Source organism: Bos taurus, unplaced genomic scaffold, assembly GCF_002263795.3.
Source record: "Bos taurus isolate L1 Dominette 01449 registration number 42190680 breed Hereford unplaced genomic scaffold, ARS-UCD2.0 Leftover_ScbfJmS_1578, whole genome shotgun sequence".
In the NCBI taxonomy this organism is placed as follows: Eukaryota; Metazoa; Chordata; class Mammalia; order Artiodactyla; family Bovidae; genus Bos; species Bos taurus.
In genome coordinates, this window is record NW_020190675.1 from 69061 (window position 1) to 86348 (window position 17288).

Here is a 17288-nt window from a genome sequence, read left to right on the forward strand (position 1 = left end):
TGCAAGTGCCCCGACTCAGGGGGAACTCTTCCCTCTTCCTGGTTAATTCCCTGACGGCATGGCTCCAGTATCGCATGGCGCCCCCTTTTGGTAGGGAGCAGTCTGCTCCCAGTGGGCTGCTCATTCTCTTGATAATATGCATTTTCTACAGGAAGTAGTTTCAGGACATTTTTAGGGCCTCAGTCCAGTCCGCCTTGATTTTTTTTTTTTTAGTTGAAATTTACTTAAAAGAGAATTAACTGTTTCAAACTGTAAAATTCAGTGCAAAATACTTTGTAAATTTAACCTTCAGTTTCTCAGTTTACTATGAAAGGTCAAAATATGGATGTTACTTTTTTTACCATGTAGTTAATTAACCTATTTGTTGACGTTGCTGCCCCACACAGGCTCTCCGTTGCAGGGTGTGCAGTCTTTAACTGAAGTGTGCCATGTCTGGATCCCTGGCGGCTGATCCCGCCTGGGCCCCTAAGTAAGGAGCGCCGAGTCTCAGTCAGGAGCCCAGCAGGGCGGCCCTCAGGTGTCACGTGCACAGCATGAGTCCAAGCCCTTCGCAGGTCGGTTCTCCTCAGGAAAGGAGGTTCCGTTATTTGCTTCCTCAGCCCTTGCCGTCTGTCGTGAGCGTCTTCCTGTCTGACACTTACAACAGATACCACACTGGCCCTCAGCACAGGCCCGCCTCTCCTGAATCTCCCTGTCTGCTCTCTGTGCTGCACTCTGGACCATTTCCTCAATGCTATGCTCCAACTTCATACCGGGCTGCTCAGCTGCCTTCTTGGCTGCATGACTTTTTAACGTGTTCAATCTACTGGACTGTTCACGTTGAAAATTTTCACCTCTTTTCAGTGACCACCTGTTCCTCTGCAAAATAATCCATGTGCTTGCCTCCCTTTATTTTTCTGTGACCATGGTTCCCTCTGTGTGTCCACATCGGTGGAAACCTTCCTCCGACCCCGAGACGAGCCCCGCCACCAGGGCCACACCGCCGACCTCTCCTGCTTTGCTGTGGTTTCCCTCCATTTGGGGAACTTTCTTTCTGCCCTTGTCTGTGGCTACCTGTTTCAGAAACACTCTCCAGAGTACGTCTCAGGGTTAGGAGCGGAGGAGGCTCTGGGTGGGCACCACACTCACCCCCTTTGGTGCAGTCTCAGCCCGCAGCCCGTCACGTCCCCTCTCTCCTGCTGTCACCTCGTCTGGAAATTGACCATGACGACGGCAGAAAGAGCCTGCAGCCCCTCTGAGAGCTCGGGTCAGGACAACAGGCAGAGGAGGAACCTCAGGCGCAGAGAAAGGGCACTGCCGCCCCAGGTACATGAGCAGCAGGCACACATTTACAGGAGTATCTGTTCTCCATCAGAGTGAGAGCTCTGACCCCAATCAATACCCCCTAAAGCTTGCAGGTGACGACAAGACTGGGAGGACACTGTGCCCAAGGACCCCGGGGCCCTGAGGAGGCAGGAAGCACCCAGGGGCTTGTTCCCAGGAAGGCAGGCTGGACGGTGATGCGATACAGAGAGACGCCCTGAAGGGGGCTGCGATGCAGGAAACCCAACTCCGGGGCAGTGGAGGAGTCAATTTCCTTCCTTATTCCCTGAAGCCTCCTCTGGGCTCTTGGCCACATGGACTCCACTGAGCCCAGGTACACTCTGATCTTTTGTCCCTCATAAAGAGCAGACTTGTGGACACAGAGGGGAAGGAGAGGGTGGGGCGAATGGAGAGAGTAGCATGGAAATGCACACACCAGCACGTGTAAAACAGACCACGGGGGAATGTGCCCTGTGACTCAATGAGCTCACACAGGGCTCTGTACAACCCAGAGGGGAGGGAGGTTCTAGAGGGAGGGCATGTGACACATGCGGCCGATCCATGCTGATGTATGGCAGAAACCAGCACCATATTGTAAAGTAATGATCCTTCAATTTAAAAAAAAGTGTGTCTCTGGGTATCTGAGCCCTGTGGGCAGCAAGAGACAGCATCCTCCCCAAAGCATCTCCAGCGCCTGGCTGACCCCGTCCACGGAGAGGACCTGCTGATGGGTGGGCAGAGGAGGAAGCAGACCCCGAGGGGAGGCTCGCAGAGGGAAGGACATGCCTTGCTTGACCACACCTGAAACGGGTGTCTCAGGAACACACTGGGACTGCCACAGGAACAATGCCTGGCTTTCAAGAAGAGGCTGTTCCCCTTCCTGTGGGGACACTGATGTGACAGCCACGTGACAGGAAGCCCCAGTCCCAGAGAGGACACACCCTGTGGTCCGTCTGTCCGGAGGACACCCAGGTCTCCTCCATCCTCACAGACTGGACTGCAGGGAAGAGATGCCATGGCCCCCGTGCTCCCCGCCCTGCTCTGCCTTGGTGAGATGGGAGGGGCAGGGGGAGCCCTGGTCTGGAGGGACCTCCAGCCAGCCTGCTCCATCAGGGGACCCCAGGGCCCAGGAGACTCCCGGGGTGGAGTGGCACTGCTCAGGGCTGAGGGCACACCTCTCACAGGGCGCTCTCTTCCAGGGCTGAGTGTGGGGCTGAGGACCCAGGTGCAGGCCGGTGAGTCTGTCCCAGGGCCCAGCTCCCTGCTCTCGTGGGGACAAGGTCACACCCAGGCCGTGGGCAGGGGGAGGGCAGCCCGGGGGTCATGGAGGGGGATCTGGGAGGTCTGGGCTGAGAGCCGGGACCTGGGGGGGATGCCTGGTGAGCCCGCCTCTGATTTCCTTCCAGGGACCCTCCCCAAACCCACCATCTGGGCTGAGCCCCGCTCTGTGGTCCCCTGGGGGAGCCCCGTGACCATCTGGTGTCAGGGTCCCCCGGGGGCCCAGGAGTTCCATCTGGATAAAGAGGGAAACCCAGTTTTCTGGGACAGAGAGAAACCCCCAGGTCCCGGGGACAAGGCCAGGTTCTCCATCCAGCACATGATAGAGGACCACGCAGGGAGCTATCGGTGCTACTACAGAACCCGCACTGGCTGGTCAGAGCGCAGTGACCCCCTGGAGTTGGTGGTGACAGGTGAGGGACACTCGGTGGCCTTGGGCTCTGCCCTCGGGAGGGGGCCTGGTCTCAGGGGCTGTCCCTCTCACAGCCCAGCCCTGGGGAGGGGAGGGGAGGGTGGGGACCCCACGGATCCAGCTGCCTCCTTCTCTCCTAGGACCCTACATCAAACCCAGCCTCTCAGCCCTGCCGAGCCCTGTAGTGATGTCGGGAGGGAATGTGACCCTCCAGTGTGGCTCCCGTCAGGGATTTAACAGATTCCTTCTAACCAAGGAAGGAGAAGACGAGTCCTCTCGGGCCCTGGATGGACAGCGAAGCCCCGACGGGCAGACCCAGGCCCTGTTCCCCGTGGGCCCCGTGACCCCCGGGCACAGGTGGACGTTCAGATGCTACGGCTTTTACAGGCAGAGCCCCCGGGTGTGGTCAGCCCCCAGCGACCCCCTGGAGCTCCTGGTCTCAGGTGAGGAATCCCGTCCTGACCCCATACATTTGTGCAGACAAGACAACGTACTGGGGTCTCTGCTCCCAGGGGAGCCCCTGTGAGAGGCTGGGGAGAGGAGCGTGGGGCTCACAGGACAGACACACAGACTGAGACACGGTGAGGACTGGGGCCGGGCCGGGAGAGGGGGTCCACAGGGGAAGCGGTCCCTACAACCCAGCGCGTGTCTCTCCCCAGGGCTGTCTGGGAAGCCCTCCCTCCTGACCCCACAGGGCCCTGTCATCACCTCTGGACAGAACCTGACCCTCCAGTGTCGCTCTGACGTTGGCTACACCAGATTCGCTCTGTCCAAGGTGGGGGGACAGGACCTCCCCCAGCGCCCTGCCCAGAGGCCCCAGGGGGGGCTCTCTCAGGCCGACTTCCCCCTGGGCCCGGTGGGCACCATCCACAGGGGCCAGTACAGACGCTACGGTGGACACGGCCTCTCCTCCAAGTGGTCGGCCCCCAGTGAGACCCTGGAGCTGCTGGTGGCAGGTGAGGAGCCAGCGGGTCAGTCGGGGACCAGACTCTGCACAGGCCCCACGGGGGAGCCCCAGGGATGATGCTGGGACCAGGGGAAGGGGTCCCGGGGAGGGACAGAGAGACAGGGGTTGGGGAGGGGAGAGACTCGGAGAAACAGAGACAGCGCTGAGGGGCCAGAGAGGCCCGCGGAGTCTCGCTCAGAACCAGGCCCGACGCCCGCACCCCCTTCCTCTCTGCAGGATGGCTCAGAGACAGACCCTCCCTCTCGGTGCGGCCGGGCCCCACGGTGGCCCCAGGGGAGACCGTGACCCTGCTGTGTCAGTCAAGAGAGAGGACGGACACCTTCCTTCTGTCCAAGGAGGGGGCAGCCCATCGCCCCCTGCGTCTGCGCTCCCAGGACCAAGACGGGCGGTACCAGGCCGAGTTCTCCTTGAGCCCTGTGACCTCAGCCCACGGGGGCACCTACAGATGCTACGGCTCACTCAGCACAGACCCCTACCTGCTGTCACAGCCCAGTGAGCCCCTGACGCTCGTGGTCTCAGGTGAGGCCCAGTCTGTCCGTCTCACTCAGCAGCTCGGGGCTCTGCCCTGGGAGCGCAGGCCGGTGGTGGAGGAGAGGGCGCTGAAGGAGGGCCCCCTGAGGGAGGGGCCTTGGAGCCCGCGCCCCGCCCCTTCCTCCCACACTGCGGTCACGGAGGGGCAGGTGGTCAGTGGGAGGGTCTCGGGGAGGCCACAGGGCCGTGCAGCGCAGAGGTGGGTGAGGTGGGGTTCTCCGGTCAGCCCGGTGTATGCCGTCCTGGGCTCATTCCCAGGACCCAGTCTCCCAGCCACAGACCCAGATCCGAACCTGGGGAGTCTCGGGGCTCTCTGCTCAGTGGAGACAGCCCACCCCAGGGCATTTTAACATTCTCTGGGAGGACAAGGCCCCTCAGATCGTCAAGGGGCGGCGGGGAGTCAGGCAGAGATGGCGCCAGAGCCACAGGCTGCAGGGGCCTGAGGCTGCTGGATGGGGTTCAGTCTGTGGAGAAGCAGGTCCGCCCCCACCACATCCTGCCCCCGGAGGCTGCAGGGATCACTTCCTCCCGCGGGCAGATTCCAGCTGGCAGACACAGAGGGCTGAGCGAGCGTCTGTAGGGGGAGGTGGATCCATGGGAACCACCGTTGGGTCCCCCCCCGGGACCCCACAGACCACTGATCAGGGGCGGGGTCCCACCCCAGGACCCCCAAACACCACTCAGGGGCGGGCCACACCCTGGAACCCCACAGACCACCGCTCATAGGGGTCCACCCCGGGACCCCACAGACCACTGCTCAAGGGAGGGCTCCACCCCACCCTGTGCTGTCGGAGCTCCTTCAGCTCAGGGTCCTGACAGGAACGTCTGAGACAGTAAGATAGAGAGATCTCAGGAGTCTCCCGAGGAGGACACGGCCCACCCACAGCCTCCCTTCACGACACTCGGGCTCGGCTGATACCCTCCCCCAGCACCGCTGTCAGACCTGCGAGTGTGAACAAGGACAGCGTCCCTGTCAGGAGTTGGGCTCGGGGCTGCGTCTTCTCACGGGAGGCGGGTGCCCTGGGCACACACAGTGAGTAACGGGGCCGGCGCTGACCTGTGTGCCCTCACCCCAGACTACACGGTGCAGAATCTCACCCGGATGGGCCTCGCGGCTTCGGTCCTGCTGCTCCTCGGGATCCTTCTCTGCCAGGCTTGGCACGACCACGGAGGAGCCGAGATGCAGCCCGGAGCTGAGCAACGGGACCCCGCACCGCCCAGAGCGCAGGAGCCCGGGACGCGAGCTTCTGGTGTAGGAGCTTCTGGATGAGCCTCTGACCCTGGGGGAGAGATGAGCCGCAGGGTGGGAGGAGGCCCAGGTGGGTCGGCCTCTGCTCACGGGGCCCCTCCCTCCTGGGGAGGATGCCGCGGCTCCCGGCTGCTCTCACCCCTGGCCCGAGGCGCATCCCACATGGCAGGGGTGGGTCCTCACCCTGCATGCCCGCAGGCTCTGTCCACTTGCATGGAGGACGTGAGCCTCATTGTTCATGCCCGCCGTCTCTGGTGTGCGCAATGACCTCCATCTCTTCTCAGAAACAGAATGCTGTTAAAGTAACTGAATAAATGGGTTAAATGGGGCCCTGTTTGGAACAGTTGGATCCTAAACTCTTCCCTGAGCCCCCTCTGGACCCTGCATGCCTCTCCTCCTTGTCCGAGGACACCCGCTGTAGTCTCTCCAGAAACACTGTCAGTGTGAAGGGACACCCTGGCGTTTGAAGTGACCGTCAGGGCTACACTGGTAAATGAGCTCAGGAATATATCGTTTTGTAAAGAGCCCCGATATGGGGTTTCCCTGGTGGTGAAGAATCTGCCAGCCAATGCAAGAGACACGGGTTCAATCCGTGATCCTGAAGACCCCACACGCCAGGGAGCAACTGAATCCATGAGCCGCAGCGACAGAGGCTGGCACGTCCTGGAGCCCGCACACCACCAGAGACGCCAGTGCTGCAGAAGCCCAGACACCAAAGCGAGGGAACAGCCCACTCACATAACCAGACACACCCCCGCAGCAACACAGACCCAGCATAGACAAAATCATCAGGCAATAAATGCTTAAAGGGCCCAGTGTGAACTGTGTGTCTCTTTGGGGCCAACGCACTCTGTGGCCAACCTCAAGGAGCCTGGGTGAACGCGCTGAAGGCCGGGTGGGAAGGAAGGAGCAGGTGGACTTTCCTACAGGCCGAGTCTGGTGCAGCCAGCCCCCACTGATGGCCCCATGGGCACAGATGTGTCCTTCTCATTACAATCACATAGGATCATCTCCACCTCAGTTTTATGCCCCAGGGACCCTGAAATGAGATGCCCACCTCCTAGTTCATCTGTAAGAGAGGGAAAGAGAAAACCATGGAGGAGACAAGGCTGACTCTGACGAATCCCAGCACATCATGGGCAGGGGTACTCATCAGCCCGGTCAATCTGGAGAGTCGACAGCAACTCTCAGTTAAAGGGAAGAGACACAGCGCTGGCCCACAGTTGTATAACCCAGAGGAAGATGCGTGCACAGCCATGCGTGTACAAGGAGAAAAAGGACACGTGGGTTGTTCACAGTAGAAAAAGTTACAGAAATCACTTTCACCAAAATGAATGGTTTGGTGTGTATATATGCGACAGAATTTTATACAAAAAATGCACAAAGCTGGACTGCTACAGGAACACAGGTCAGTTTTCAAGCATGATGGTGAATAAGTGAAACACGACCGTAGGAGTCCAGTGCACCACATCAAATTCAAAAGGGAACAACGTGGGACTCAAATACACAAAATAAGAACTGAGATGGGAGGAGCAAGAGCTGCTACCGGGTTTCCCTGGTGGCTTGGCGGATAAGAATACAGCCGCCAACACAGGGGATGCGGGTTCCATCCCTGCTGCGAGAAGATCCCCCGCCGGCCGCAAATGCTGAGCCCTCGGGCCCAAAGCCGTGTCCTGCGACAAGACACACCATCAAAGTGAGGAGCCCAGGCACCGCAGAGAAGGGAAAACCCTCCTGTGCTCAGCTAAATGGGAGGAAAGCCCCTGGGCAGCGAGGAAGACCCAGCACCATCCTCTGTCGCTCAGGCCTGTCTGACTCTTTGAGACACCATAGACAATAGTAGCCCACCAGGCTCCTCTTGGCAGCGAGGAAGACCCAGCACCATCCTCTGTCCCTCAGGCATGTCCGACTCTGTGACCGCATGGACTGTAGCCCACCAGGCTCCTCTAGGCAGCGAGGAAGACCCAGCACCGTCTGTCCCTCAGGTGGGTCTGACTCTGTGCGACCACATGGACTGAGGCCACCAGGCTCCTGTGTCCATGAGATTCTCTAGGTGAGATACTGGAGTGGGTTGCATTGCCCTCCTCCAGGGGATCTTCCCCACCAAGGGATCAAACTCAGGTTTCCCAAGTAGCAGGCAGATTCTTTACCATCTGAGCCACCAGGGAAGTCCAGCACAGCCAAAACTAATAAATTTTTAAAAAATGATACCTCACAGATACAAAAGTTTATAAGAGAGTACTAAGAACCACTGTGTGCTCAGCCATCCGACAGCAAACCTGGAAGACATGCACGAGTCTCTAGAGACACACAGCCCACCAGAACGGAGGCAAGAAGACCCAGACAGCCTGAACAGACCGGCCAATGGAAGCGACACAGAATCTGTAATAACACCAATTGAAACTCCATGCAAACCAGAGGCCAGAACTGGATGGCTTCACGGAGGACTTCTACCAAACTGACAAAGAGGAACTTATATGACCCTCTTCACACTCTCCCAGGAGACTGAAGAGGACGAAACACTCCCAAAGTCCTTCTATGAGCCACCGTCACGCCGATACCTAAACCAGACAAAGACACAATCAAAAAAGAAGTTACGGAACAGAGCGCTTTATGAACATAAACGCAAAATGGGCAACAAAATATTAGCTAACCGAATTCAACAACACACAAAAAGAATCACACGCCATGATCAACTTGGATTCATACCAGAGTCACAAGGATAATTCAACATGTGCAAATCGATCAATGTAAGTCACCACATCAACAAGAGAAAAGACAAAACAACATGCTCGTCTTAATAGGTTCAGAGGAAGCACTGATAAAATGCAACATCCATTCATCATAAAAGGTCTCTCCAAAGTGAGTACAGAGGGAAGACATCTCAACGTAATAAAACCGATTTATGACAAGCACACAGTCAACACAATCCTCAAAGGTAACAAGCGGAAAGCCTTTCTAGAACTCTGGGACAAAGTAAGGACGCCCACTCTCACCATTTGTGTTCAACACACCACTGGAAGTCCTAGTCATAGCAATCAGGCAAGGAAAAAAAAAAGGATTCAACTTGGGGCAGGAAGGAGGCAAAACTGTCCCTGTATGCAGATGACGTGATACTGCATTTACAAAACCCTGAAGACTGCACACACAAACTGCAGAACCGAGGGAGGGGGCACCTGGTCTGGGGAGTGGGCAGGTGGGTTGTCTGGGTCTGCAGTCTCTTCGTGTGTGTGTGTGTGTGTGTGTGTGTGTCTGTGTGTCTGTGTGCCCGCGCTTGTGCTCAGTCATGTCCAACTCTTTGTGACTCCACAGACAGTAGCCTGCCAGGCTCGTCTGGGCATGGATTCTCCAGGTAAGAATACTGAGGTGGGCTTCCATGTCCTTCTCCAGGGGATCTTCCCCACCCAGGGATCGAACGTGAGTCTCTGCACGTCCTGTGCTGGCAGGCAGATTCTTTACCACTGAGCCGCCTGGGGAGCCCGAGTGCAGCCTACCATCACTCCGTTTCTCTCATTCAAAAACAGCACAAGATACGTGCTTACTCTTCTCGGTTTCCCTGTGTATGTGGACTATCAGGGCTTCCCAGGGGGCACTAGGGGTGAAGAGCCCCCTGCCAGTGCAGGAGACGTAAGAGACTTGGGTTCAATCCCCGGGTGGGGAAGATCCCCTGGAGGAGGTCATGGCCACCCCCTCCAGTATTCCTGCCTGGAGAATCCCGTGCACAGAGGGGCGTGGCAGGCTACAGGCCGTGGGGTCGCAAAGAGTCAGACATGGCTGTAGTGACTGAGCATGCACACTAGTTAACTATCGTTTCTGTTTTCCATTTCTGGCCTCACTGTGACACATTTCAGAAATTTTAATCAGCGCTTTAAGCAAGATGGCAGATCGGGAAGTCCCAGCCCTCATCTCGCACAGAAACACTGATAAACTGGGATTATTTGGGCCTAATGACCTTTAAGCAAACTGAAGAATCCAGCCAGTGAGCTGCAACACCTCAGATGAGCAAAAAAAGCAAGAAGAACCACTTCAAAAGGATAAACGGAGGAGGTTCTGTTTCCCTGTCTCCCCTCCCACAAGCTGGCAGAGCTCAGTGCTGAGAGGACCCTCCTTGGGCCCAGGCCCCTCCTCCTCAGGAGGACAGTGGATGCAGCCGCGCCACGTCCCCAGGCTCCAGGCCGCTGCCTCAGAGACCGCCTCGCTGCTCAGCTCACGAGAGCACCAGGCCACAGACACACTTGGGGCCACAAAGCAGGAAGAGAAGGGACGGGGCTCTGTGTGGCCGGCTCCACCTCGGGGGTTAGAGGAGCACGGGGTCCTCAGACTTCTCCTTCAGGGCAGGGGCACGACGGGGCGGGGGCACAGCATCGTTCCCCGGACGGGAGGGTGGGGGAGCCTCATGTCCACAGAGCACGTCTCCGAGGCTCCAGAATCTCTAACTGGGCTGGGGGCAAAATCCCACCATATATCCAAGAGGAGGCAGCTGCTTCTCCCAGCGCACAGACAGCAAAGCAGAGCCACAAGAAACACTGAGAATCGGGAACCATGACTCTGCCCAGGGAAGCAGAGAAATGGCAAGAAAACGGGAGATCTATGAGCTCCCTTATCACGGAAAACAGTTGTCCCGAAGCAGCTCAGTGAATTGATCTTCCACAAGGTGCCAAGAACAGAGAATGGTAAAGGACACTGCCTTCAATAAACGGTGCTGGAAGAGCTGCTTCTGCTGTTGCTGCTGCTAAGTTGCTTCAGTTGTGTCCGACTCTGTGCAACCCCATAGACGGCAGCCTGCCAGGCTCCCCCGTTCCTGGGATTCTCCAGGCAAGAACACTGGAAGGGGTTGCCATTTCCTTCTTCAATGCATGAAAGTGAAATGTGAAAGTGAAGTCGCTCAGTCGTGTCTGACTCTATGCGACCCCATGGACTGCAGCCTTCCAGGCTCCTCCGTCCACGGGATTCTCCAGGCAAGAGTACTGGAGTGGGGTGCCATGGCCTTCTCCTGCTGGAAGAGGTAGATAACAGTAATTATCTTGAGGAGCTTCAGTGAACTGATCTTCCACTGGGGTGCCCAGAACACAGTGGGAAAATCCCTTCAATAAACGGTGCTGGAAGAGCCAGATGACAGCAGGCAGGAGGACAAAACTAGACCCTCAGCTCAAACTATAAGTGAAATCATCTCAAAACGCAGCAGAGACACAGGGCCGGAAACGATGAAAGAACAAGAGGAAGACACAGGGGGAGCATCGTGACATGGTGTGGACAAGGGTTCTTTGGATATGACACCCAAAGCACAGGCAGCAAAGACAGAACCAGACCAGGGGCAGTCCGGTAAACAAAACCCACACAACAAAGGAAACAGTCACAGGAAAGGCAATGGGTGCAATGGGAGAAGATGTGTGCAAACCACACATCTGATAAGGAGCTACTTCTCAAATATACAAGGAGCTCACACAAGTCAACCCAAAGTAACACCAACCCGGTTTTTAAATGGGCACAGGACCTGAACAGGTATCTCTCAAAAGACGACGTCCAAATGACCAAACAGGACATGGAAAGGCGCTCAACATCCACCAGTCCTCACGGGAGCACACGCCGGAGCCAGTGAGATGTCACTGCACGTGTTACACACACTCGACTCCCAGGAAAAAGAGAGGTGCTGCCAAAATGCGGAGGGAAGAGAACCTTGTGCATGGTGGTTGGGAAGGCGTCGGTGCAGCCACCGTGGAAAGCAGTGTGGAGTTTCCCCAAAAAACTAAACGTAGAACCACCTACCACATGATCCAGCAATTCCACTCTAGGGTATGTGCCGGGGTCCAGCCCCGGCTGATCCAGGGTATTCGAAGGAGAGACCGCATAGGCGACCTATTTATTTAAATATTTATCAAAGATATAAAGAGTAATAGAATGAGGATAGCTCAGTGAGGAAATTCAGTGGAGAAAAGAGGCTGAGTAGCTTGGTTTACGCGGGAGACCAATAAAACTTCAAGACAACAAGTTTGCACCACTTATGTAGGCCGCAGGCATCCTTCAGTTCTCCCAAAGGAGAGGAGATGATGAGGCCTCCCGGGTCGAATCTTAGAAGCCCAGGCATAATTAGCAAGCATGGCGGGTTCCACGCTCCAGATGGAGACTCAGCCAGAATTTGGGAGAGAGAGCGACATGGGGAGACCATGTTTCGGTGAACAAGGCCCGCACTTTATTTTCCAAAGTAGTTTTTATACCTTAAGTTGTGCATAGAGGATAATGGGGGAAGGGGTGGAGTCATGCAAGGACAGCAGCTCCTGGTCCTAATCGAAGCCAGGCTTTCAAACTTATCATATGCAAAAGTTCAGGTGAATTACATCATCTTCTGGCCAGGAGGCCTGTTAACATTTTAAGAAACTTATTTTTCTCTAAAGGTGATTATTCCAAAGTCAGGCACCAGCCTCCAAAAAAGCATTGGACAAAGCTGCATTCCTATAGGGCAAAGGTGAGGTGGGCTCAATCAAGAAAAGAATTAACTCAAGGGTCCAAGGTTACAAACATTGAGGCTACTACTTACATTTCTATACACCCATTATATCAATCAATACACTGCCAAGGACACAGTAGGTAAGGAGTATGGAGACTTAGCAGCAAACATTGGCCCAACCAGTGAAAAACCCTTCACCAATACAATTTCTAATCAATCTTTTAACTACTCCAGAGAATCTGAGTTTAGACAGTTTAGAACATCTGCCTCTCACAGTTGGGAGGCTCTGAAGAATCACATGTGGCCAGAAAAACCTATTCAGGCAGGCTAGAGGATTTTGAAAGGAGTTTGTAGGTTGAAACACTGTCACACCCAGGAATTATTAACTGGAGCTGTAAGCTAACTCTTTTTTCAGAGAGAGGTAGTGGGGGACAGCCCCCCGTAAAGTCAGAGGTGTAGGTGAAAGCATAAAGCAGAAAGTAGGCAGACTGGTTTTGGGGGAAGATGCTCGAGAATTTCCAGGGAGACCCCTGAGGCCTGATCCCGCCTTTGCGTATGCCAAGCCTCCTTCCTCATGACCTTTGCCATGGGTGGAGCTTGCTCCCCACAGATATGTATCCAAAGAAGAAGCCAGGACCTCAGAGACGTATCTGCACTCCTGTGTTCTGCAGTGTTGTTTCCAGTAGCAGGATACGGCCACAACCTGGATGTGTGTCGATAGATAAATGCACAAAGAAAATGCCACACACACACACACACACACAAGGGAGTCTCACTCAGCCTTTAAAAAAAGGGAATCCCTCCTTTTGAGACAACATGGGTGAAGCTGGAGAACATTATGTCGAGTAAAGTAAGCCAGACACAGACAGGCAAACGCAGCAAGAGCTCACTGAGTGTGGAATCTAAAACAGACTCGGCTAAACGGAGGAGAATGTAGTCCCCAGAGGCTGGAAGGGGATAACGGGAAGGTGCTGGTCACGGGGAACAAAGTTTCCTGGACACCGATGAGTAAGTTCTGGAGACCTGATGTGCAGCGATGTGACTAGAGCTGACCCTACTCTACTGTAGACTCAATCCTGCTCAGAGGGTAGCCCAGAAGAGTCCTCACCAGACCCACAAACCAAGGTGAACTACAGGAGCTGATGGACACGCTAATTATAATTGGCATGACTGCGGTACTTATTTCACAGCATAGACAAAAGTCAGAACGTCAAGCTGTGCATGTGGAACACATACAATTTTTGTCGATTCAGTTCAGTTCAGTTCAGTCACTCAGTCGTGTCTGACTCTCTGCGACGCCATGGATCGCAGCACGCCAGTCCTCCCTGTCCATCACCACTCCCAGAGTTTACCCAAACTCATGTCCATTGAGTCCGTGATGCCATCCAGCCATCTCATCCTCTGTAGTCCCCTTCTCCTCCTGTGCTCAATCTTTCTCAGAATCCGGATTTTTTCAAATGAGTCAGTTCTTCACATCAGGTGGCCAAAGTATTGGAGTTTCAGCTTCAGCATCAGTCCTTCCAATGAATACCCAGGACTGATCTCTTTTAGGATGGACTGGTTGGATCACCTTCCAGTCAAGGGGACTTTCAAGAGTCTTCTCCAACACAACAGTTCAAAAGCATTAATTCTTTGGTGCTCAGCTTTCTTTATAGGCCAACTCTCACATCCATACATGACTACTGGAAAAACTATAGCCTTGACTAGACAGACCTTTATTAGCAAAGTAATGTCTCTGCTTTTTAATATGCTATCTAGGTTGGTCATAGCTTTCCTTCCAAGGAGAAAGTGTCTTTTAATTTCATGGCTGCAATCACCATCTGCAGTGATTTTGGAGCCCCCCAAAATAAAGTCTGACACAGTTTCCACTGTTTCCCCATCTGTTTGCCATGAAGTGATGGGACCAGATGCCATGATCTTAGTTTTCTGAATGTTGAGTTTTAAGCCAACTTTTTCATTCTCCTCTTTCACTTTCATCAAGACTCTCTTTAGTTCTTCTTTGGTTTCTGCCATAAGGGTGGTGTCATCTGCATATCTGGGGTTGTTGATATTTCTCCCAGCAATCTTGATTCCAGCTTGTGTTTCATCCAGCCCAGCTGGTCTCATGATGTACTCTGCATGTAAGTTAAATAAGCAGGGTGACAATATACAGCCTTGACATACTCCTTTTCCTATTTGGAACCAGTCTGTTGTTCCATGTCCAGTTCGAACTGTTGCTTCCTGACCTGCATACAGATTTGTGAAGAGGCAGGTCAGGTGCTCTGGTATTCCCATCTCTTTCAGAACTGTCCACAGTTTATTGTGATCCACACAGTCAAAGGCTTTGGCATAGTCAATAAAACAGAAATAGATGTTTTCTGGAACTCTCTTGCTTTTTCGATGATTCAGTGGATGTTAGCAATTTGACCTCTGGTTCCTCTTCCTTTTCTAAAACCAGCTTGAACATCTGGAAGTTCACGGTTCACGCATTGCTGAAGCCTGGCTTGGAGAATTTGGAGCATTACTTTACTAGTGTGTGAGATGAGGGCACTTGTGCGGTAGTTTGAGCATTCTTTGACATTGCCTTTCTTTGGGATTGGAATGAAAACTGACCTTTTCCAGTCCTGTGGCCACTGCTGAGTTTTCCAACTTTGCTGGCATCTTGAGTGCAGTACTTTTACAGCATCATCTCTCAGGATTTGAAATAGCTCAACTGGAATTCCATCACCTCCACTAGCTTTGTTCATAGTGATGCTTCCTAAGGCCCACTTGACTTCACATTCCAGGATGTGTGGCTATAGGTGAGTGATCACACCATCGTGATTATCTGAGTCATGAAGATCTGTTTTGTACAGTTCTTCTGTGTATTCTTGCCATCTCTTACTATCTTATGCTTCTATTAAGTCCACATCATTTCTGTTCTTTATTGTGCCCATCTTTGCACGAAGTGTTACCTTGGTACATTTGATTTTCTTGAAGAGATCTCTAGTCTTTCCCATTCTGTTGTTTTCCTCTGTTTGCATTGATTGCTGAGGAAGGCTTTTTTAGCTCTCCTTTCTATTCTTTGGAACTCTGCATTCAGATGGGAATATCCTTCCTTTTCTCCTTTGCTTTTCCCTTCTCTTCTTTTCACAGCTATTTGTAAGGCCTTCTCAGACAGCCATTTTGATTTTTTGCATTTCTTTTCCATGGGGATGGTCTTGATCCCTGTCTCCTGTACAAAGTCATGAACCTCCGTCCATAGTTCATCAGGCACTCTGTCTATCAGATCTAGTCCCTTAAATCTATTTCTCACTTCCACTGTATAATCATAAGGGATTTGATTTAGGTCATACCTGAATGGTCTAGTGGTTTTCCCTAATTTCTTCAATTTAAGTCTGAATTTGGCAATAACGAGTTCATGAACTGAGCTACAGTCAGCTCCATGTCTTGTTTTTGCTGACTGTATAGAGCTTCTCCATCTTTGGCTGTGAAGAATATAATCAATCTGATTTCGGTGTTGACAATCTGGTGATGTCCATGTGTAGAGTCTTCTCTTGTGTTGTTGGAAGAGGGTGTTTGCTATGACCAGTGTGTTCTCTTGTTAAAACTCTATTAGCCTTTGCCCTGCTTCATTCTGTACTCCAAGGTCAAATATGCCTGTTACTCCAGGAGTTTCCTGACTTCCTACATTAGCATTCCAGTCCCCTACGATGAAAAGGACATATTTTGGGGGGTGTTAGTTCTAAAAGGTCTTGTAGGTCTTCATAGAATCGTTCAGCTTCTTCAGCGTTGCTGGTTGGGGCATAGACTTGGATTACCGTCATATTGAATGGTTTGCCTTGGAAAAGAACAGAGATCATCCTGTCGTTTTTGAGATTGCATCCAAGTACTGCATTTCGGACTCTCTTGTTGACCATGATGGCTACTCCATTTCTTCTGAAGGATTCCTGCCCACAGTAGTAGATATAATGGTCATCTGAGTTAAATTCACACATTCCAGTCCATCTTAGTTTGCTGATTCCTAGAATGTCGACGTTCACTCTTGCCATCTCCTGTTTGACCACTTCCAATTTGCCTTGATTCATGGACCTAACATTCCAGGTTCCTATGCAATATAGCTCTTTACAGCATCAATTTTGTCAATTATTCCTCAGTAAAGCTGAAAAGGTTTTCTTTCATTTAATTACACCAGGCATGTTGGGAGTTATTCCATTGCTCATTTTAGGCACTTGATCTCGTGCTTAAAATACGTATTTACATTTTTATTTCTGAACACGTACACATTCTCCTCCTCCTTTACAAAAGACAAAGTTCTAACGGTGCTTAACCTGAACTCTGGGTACTCATATACATGTGTGTGGGCATGCGCACGGCTCTCTCCATGCACATGTGTGGGTTTGTTTGTGTGTGCAAGCATGTGTCTGTGTACTTTTCCAAAGCTCATTTTCAGCCATGTGTTCCTCTCTGTTGCATCTCACTGTCTGTCTGCCATCTCTTAGTATCCCTTTCCATGTGAAAACAGTCAGTATCTAAGAACTTGCACCTCTGGAAATGCCTTCTCTCACCCTCATTCTCTTTTTATCAAGTTGCTTGAGAACATTTCTTTTTGGAATCCAGCGTGTGACTCAAGTAGCAGGAGAGAAAAACGCTTGTCAAGGTTAAGGGCCCCTTGCCCCCAGAGCCCACCTCCTCTCTCAAGACCTGGCGGGTTGAGGCTGAGGCACGGCGCACAGCAGGAGGCGGTGCCGAACCTCCTGGAAGCTGGGGCTGTGCTCTGCATGAAGCTCTCACTTCTGCCCCTTGCAAGTGCCCCGACTCAGGGGGAACTCTTCCCTCTTCCTGGTTAATTCCCTGACGGCATGGCTCCAGTATCCCATGGCGCCCCCTTTTGGTAGGGGGCAGTCTGCTCCCAGTGGGCTGCTCATTCTCTTGATAATATGCATTTTCTACAGGAAGTAGTTTCAGGACATTTTTAGGACCTCAGTCCAGTCCGCCTTGATTTTTTTTTTTTTAGTTGAAATTTACTTAAAAGAGAATTAACTGTTTCAAATTTTAAAATTCAGCGCGAAATACTTGTCAAATTTAACCTTCAGTTTCTCAGTTTACTATAAAAGGTAAAAATATGGATGTTACTTTTTTTACC

The 17288-nt window shown here is 52.9% G+C and overlaps 1 protein-coding gene across 3 annotated transcripts; it reads left to right on the forward strand.

The window, feature by feature from the left end:
- The first annotated feature begins 2045 nt into the window (after window positions 1–2045).
- LOC790181 (leukocyte immunoglobulin-like receptor subfamily A member 6) lies at window positions 2046–6067 on the forward strand. 3 transcript variants are annotated; one of them, XM_024989010.2, is made up of 7 exons: window positions 2046–2351; window positions 2502–2537; window positions 2709–2993; window positions 3133–3435; window positions 3652–3963; window positions 4176–4478; window positions 5567–6067. In XM_024989010.2, the coding sequence occupies exons 1-7, from the start codon at window positions 2318–2320 to the stop codon at window positions 5758–5760; spliced, it is 1467 nt and encodes a 488-aa protein (XP_024844778.1). In that variant the 5' UTR covers window positions 2046–2317; the 3' UTR covers window positions 5761–6067. The 3 variants fall into 3 exon arrangements, with proteins under 3 accessions (XP_024844778.1, XP_024844779.1, XP_024844780.1); XM_024989011.2 differs by having other exon boundaries at window positions 2048–2351; window positions 3652–3948; XM_024989012.2 differs by lacking the exon at window positions 2709–2993 and having other exon boundaries at window positions 2049–2351.
- The last annotated feature ends 11221 nt before the right edge of the window (window positions 6068–17288 follow it).

What these genes read in the sequence shown, in the direction of transcription:
- LOC790181 (XM_024989010.2), top strand. Translation starts at nt 2,318, where the DNA reads ATGGCCCCCGTGCTCCCCGCCCTGCTCTGCCTTG. An exon ending in GGCAGGTGAGGAGCCAGCGG is followed by an intron (nt 3,964 to 4,175) that starts GTCAGTCGGGGA and finishes TCCTCTCTGCAG; the next exon opens with GATGGCTCAGAGACAGACCC. An exon ending in CCTGACGCTCGTGGTCTCAG is followed by an intron (nt 4,479 to 5,566) that starts GTGAGGCCCAGT and finishes CCCTCACCCCAG; the next exon opens with ACTACACGGTGCAGAATCTC.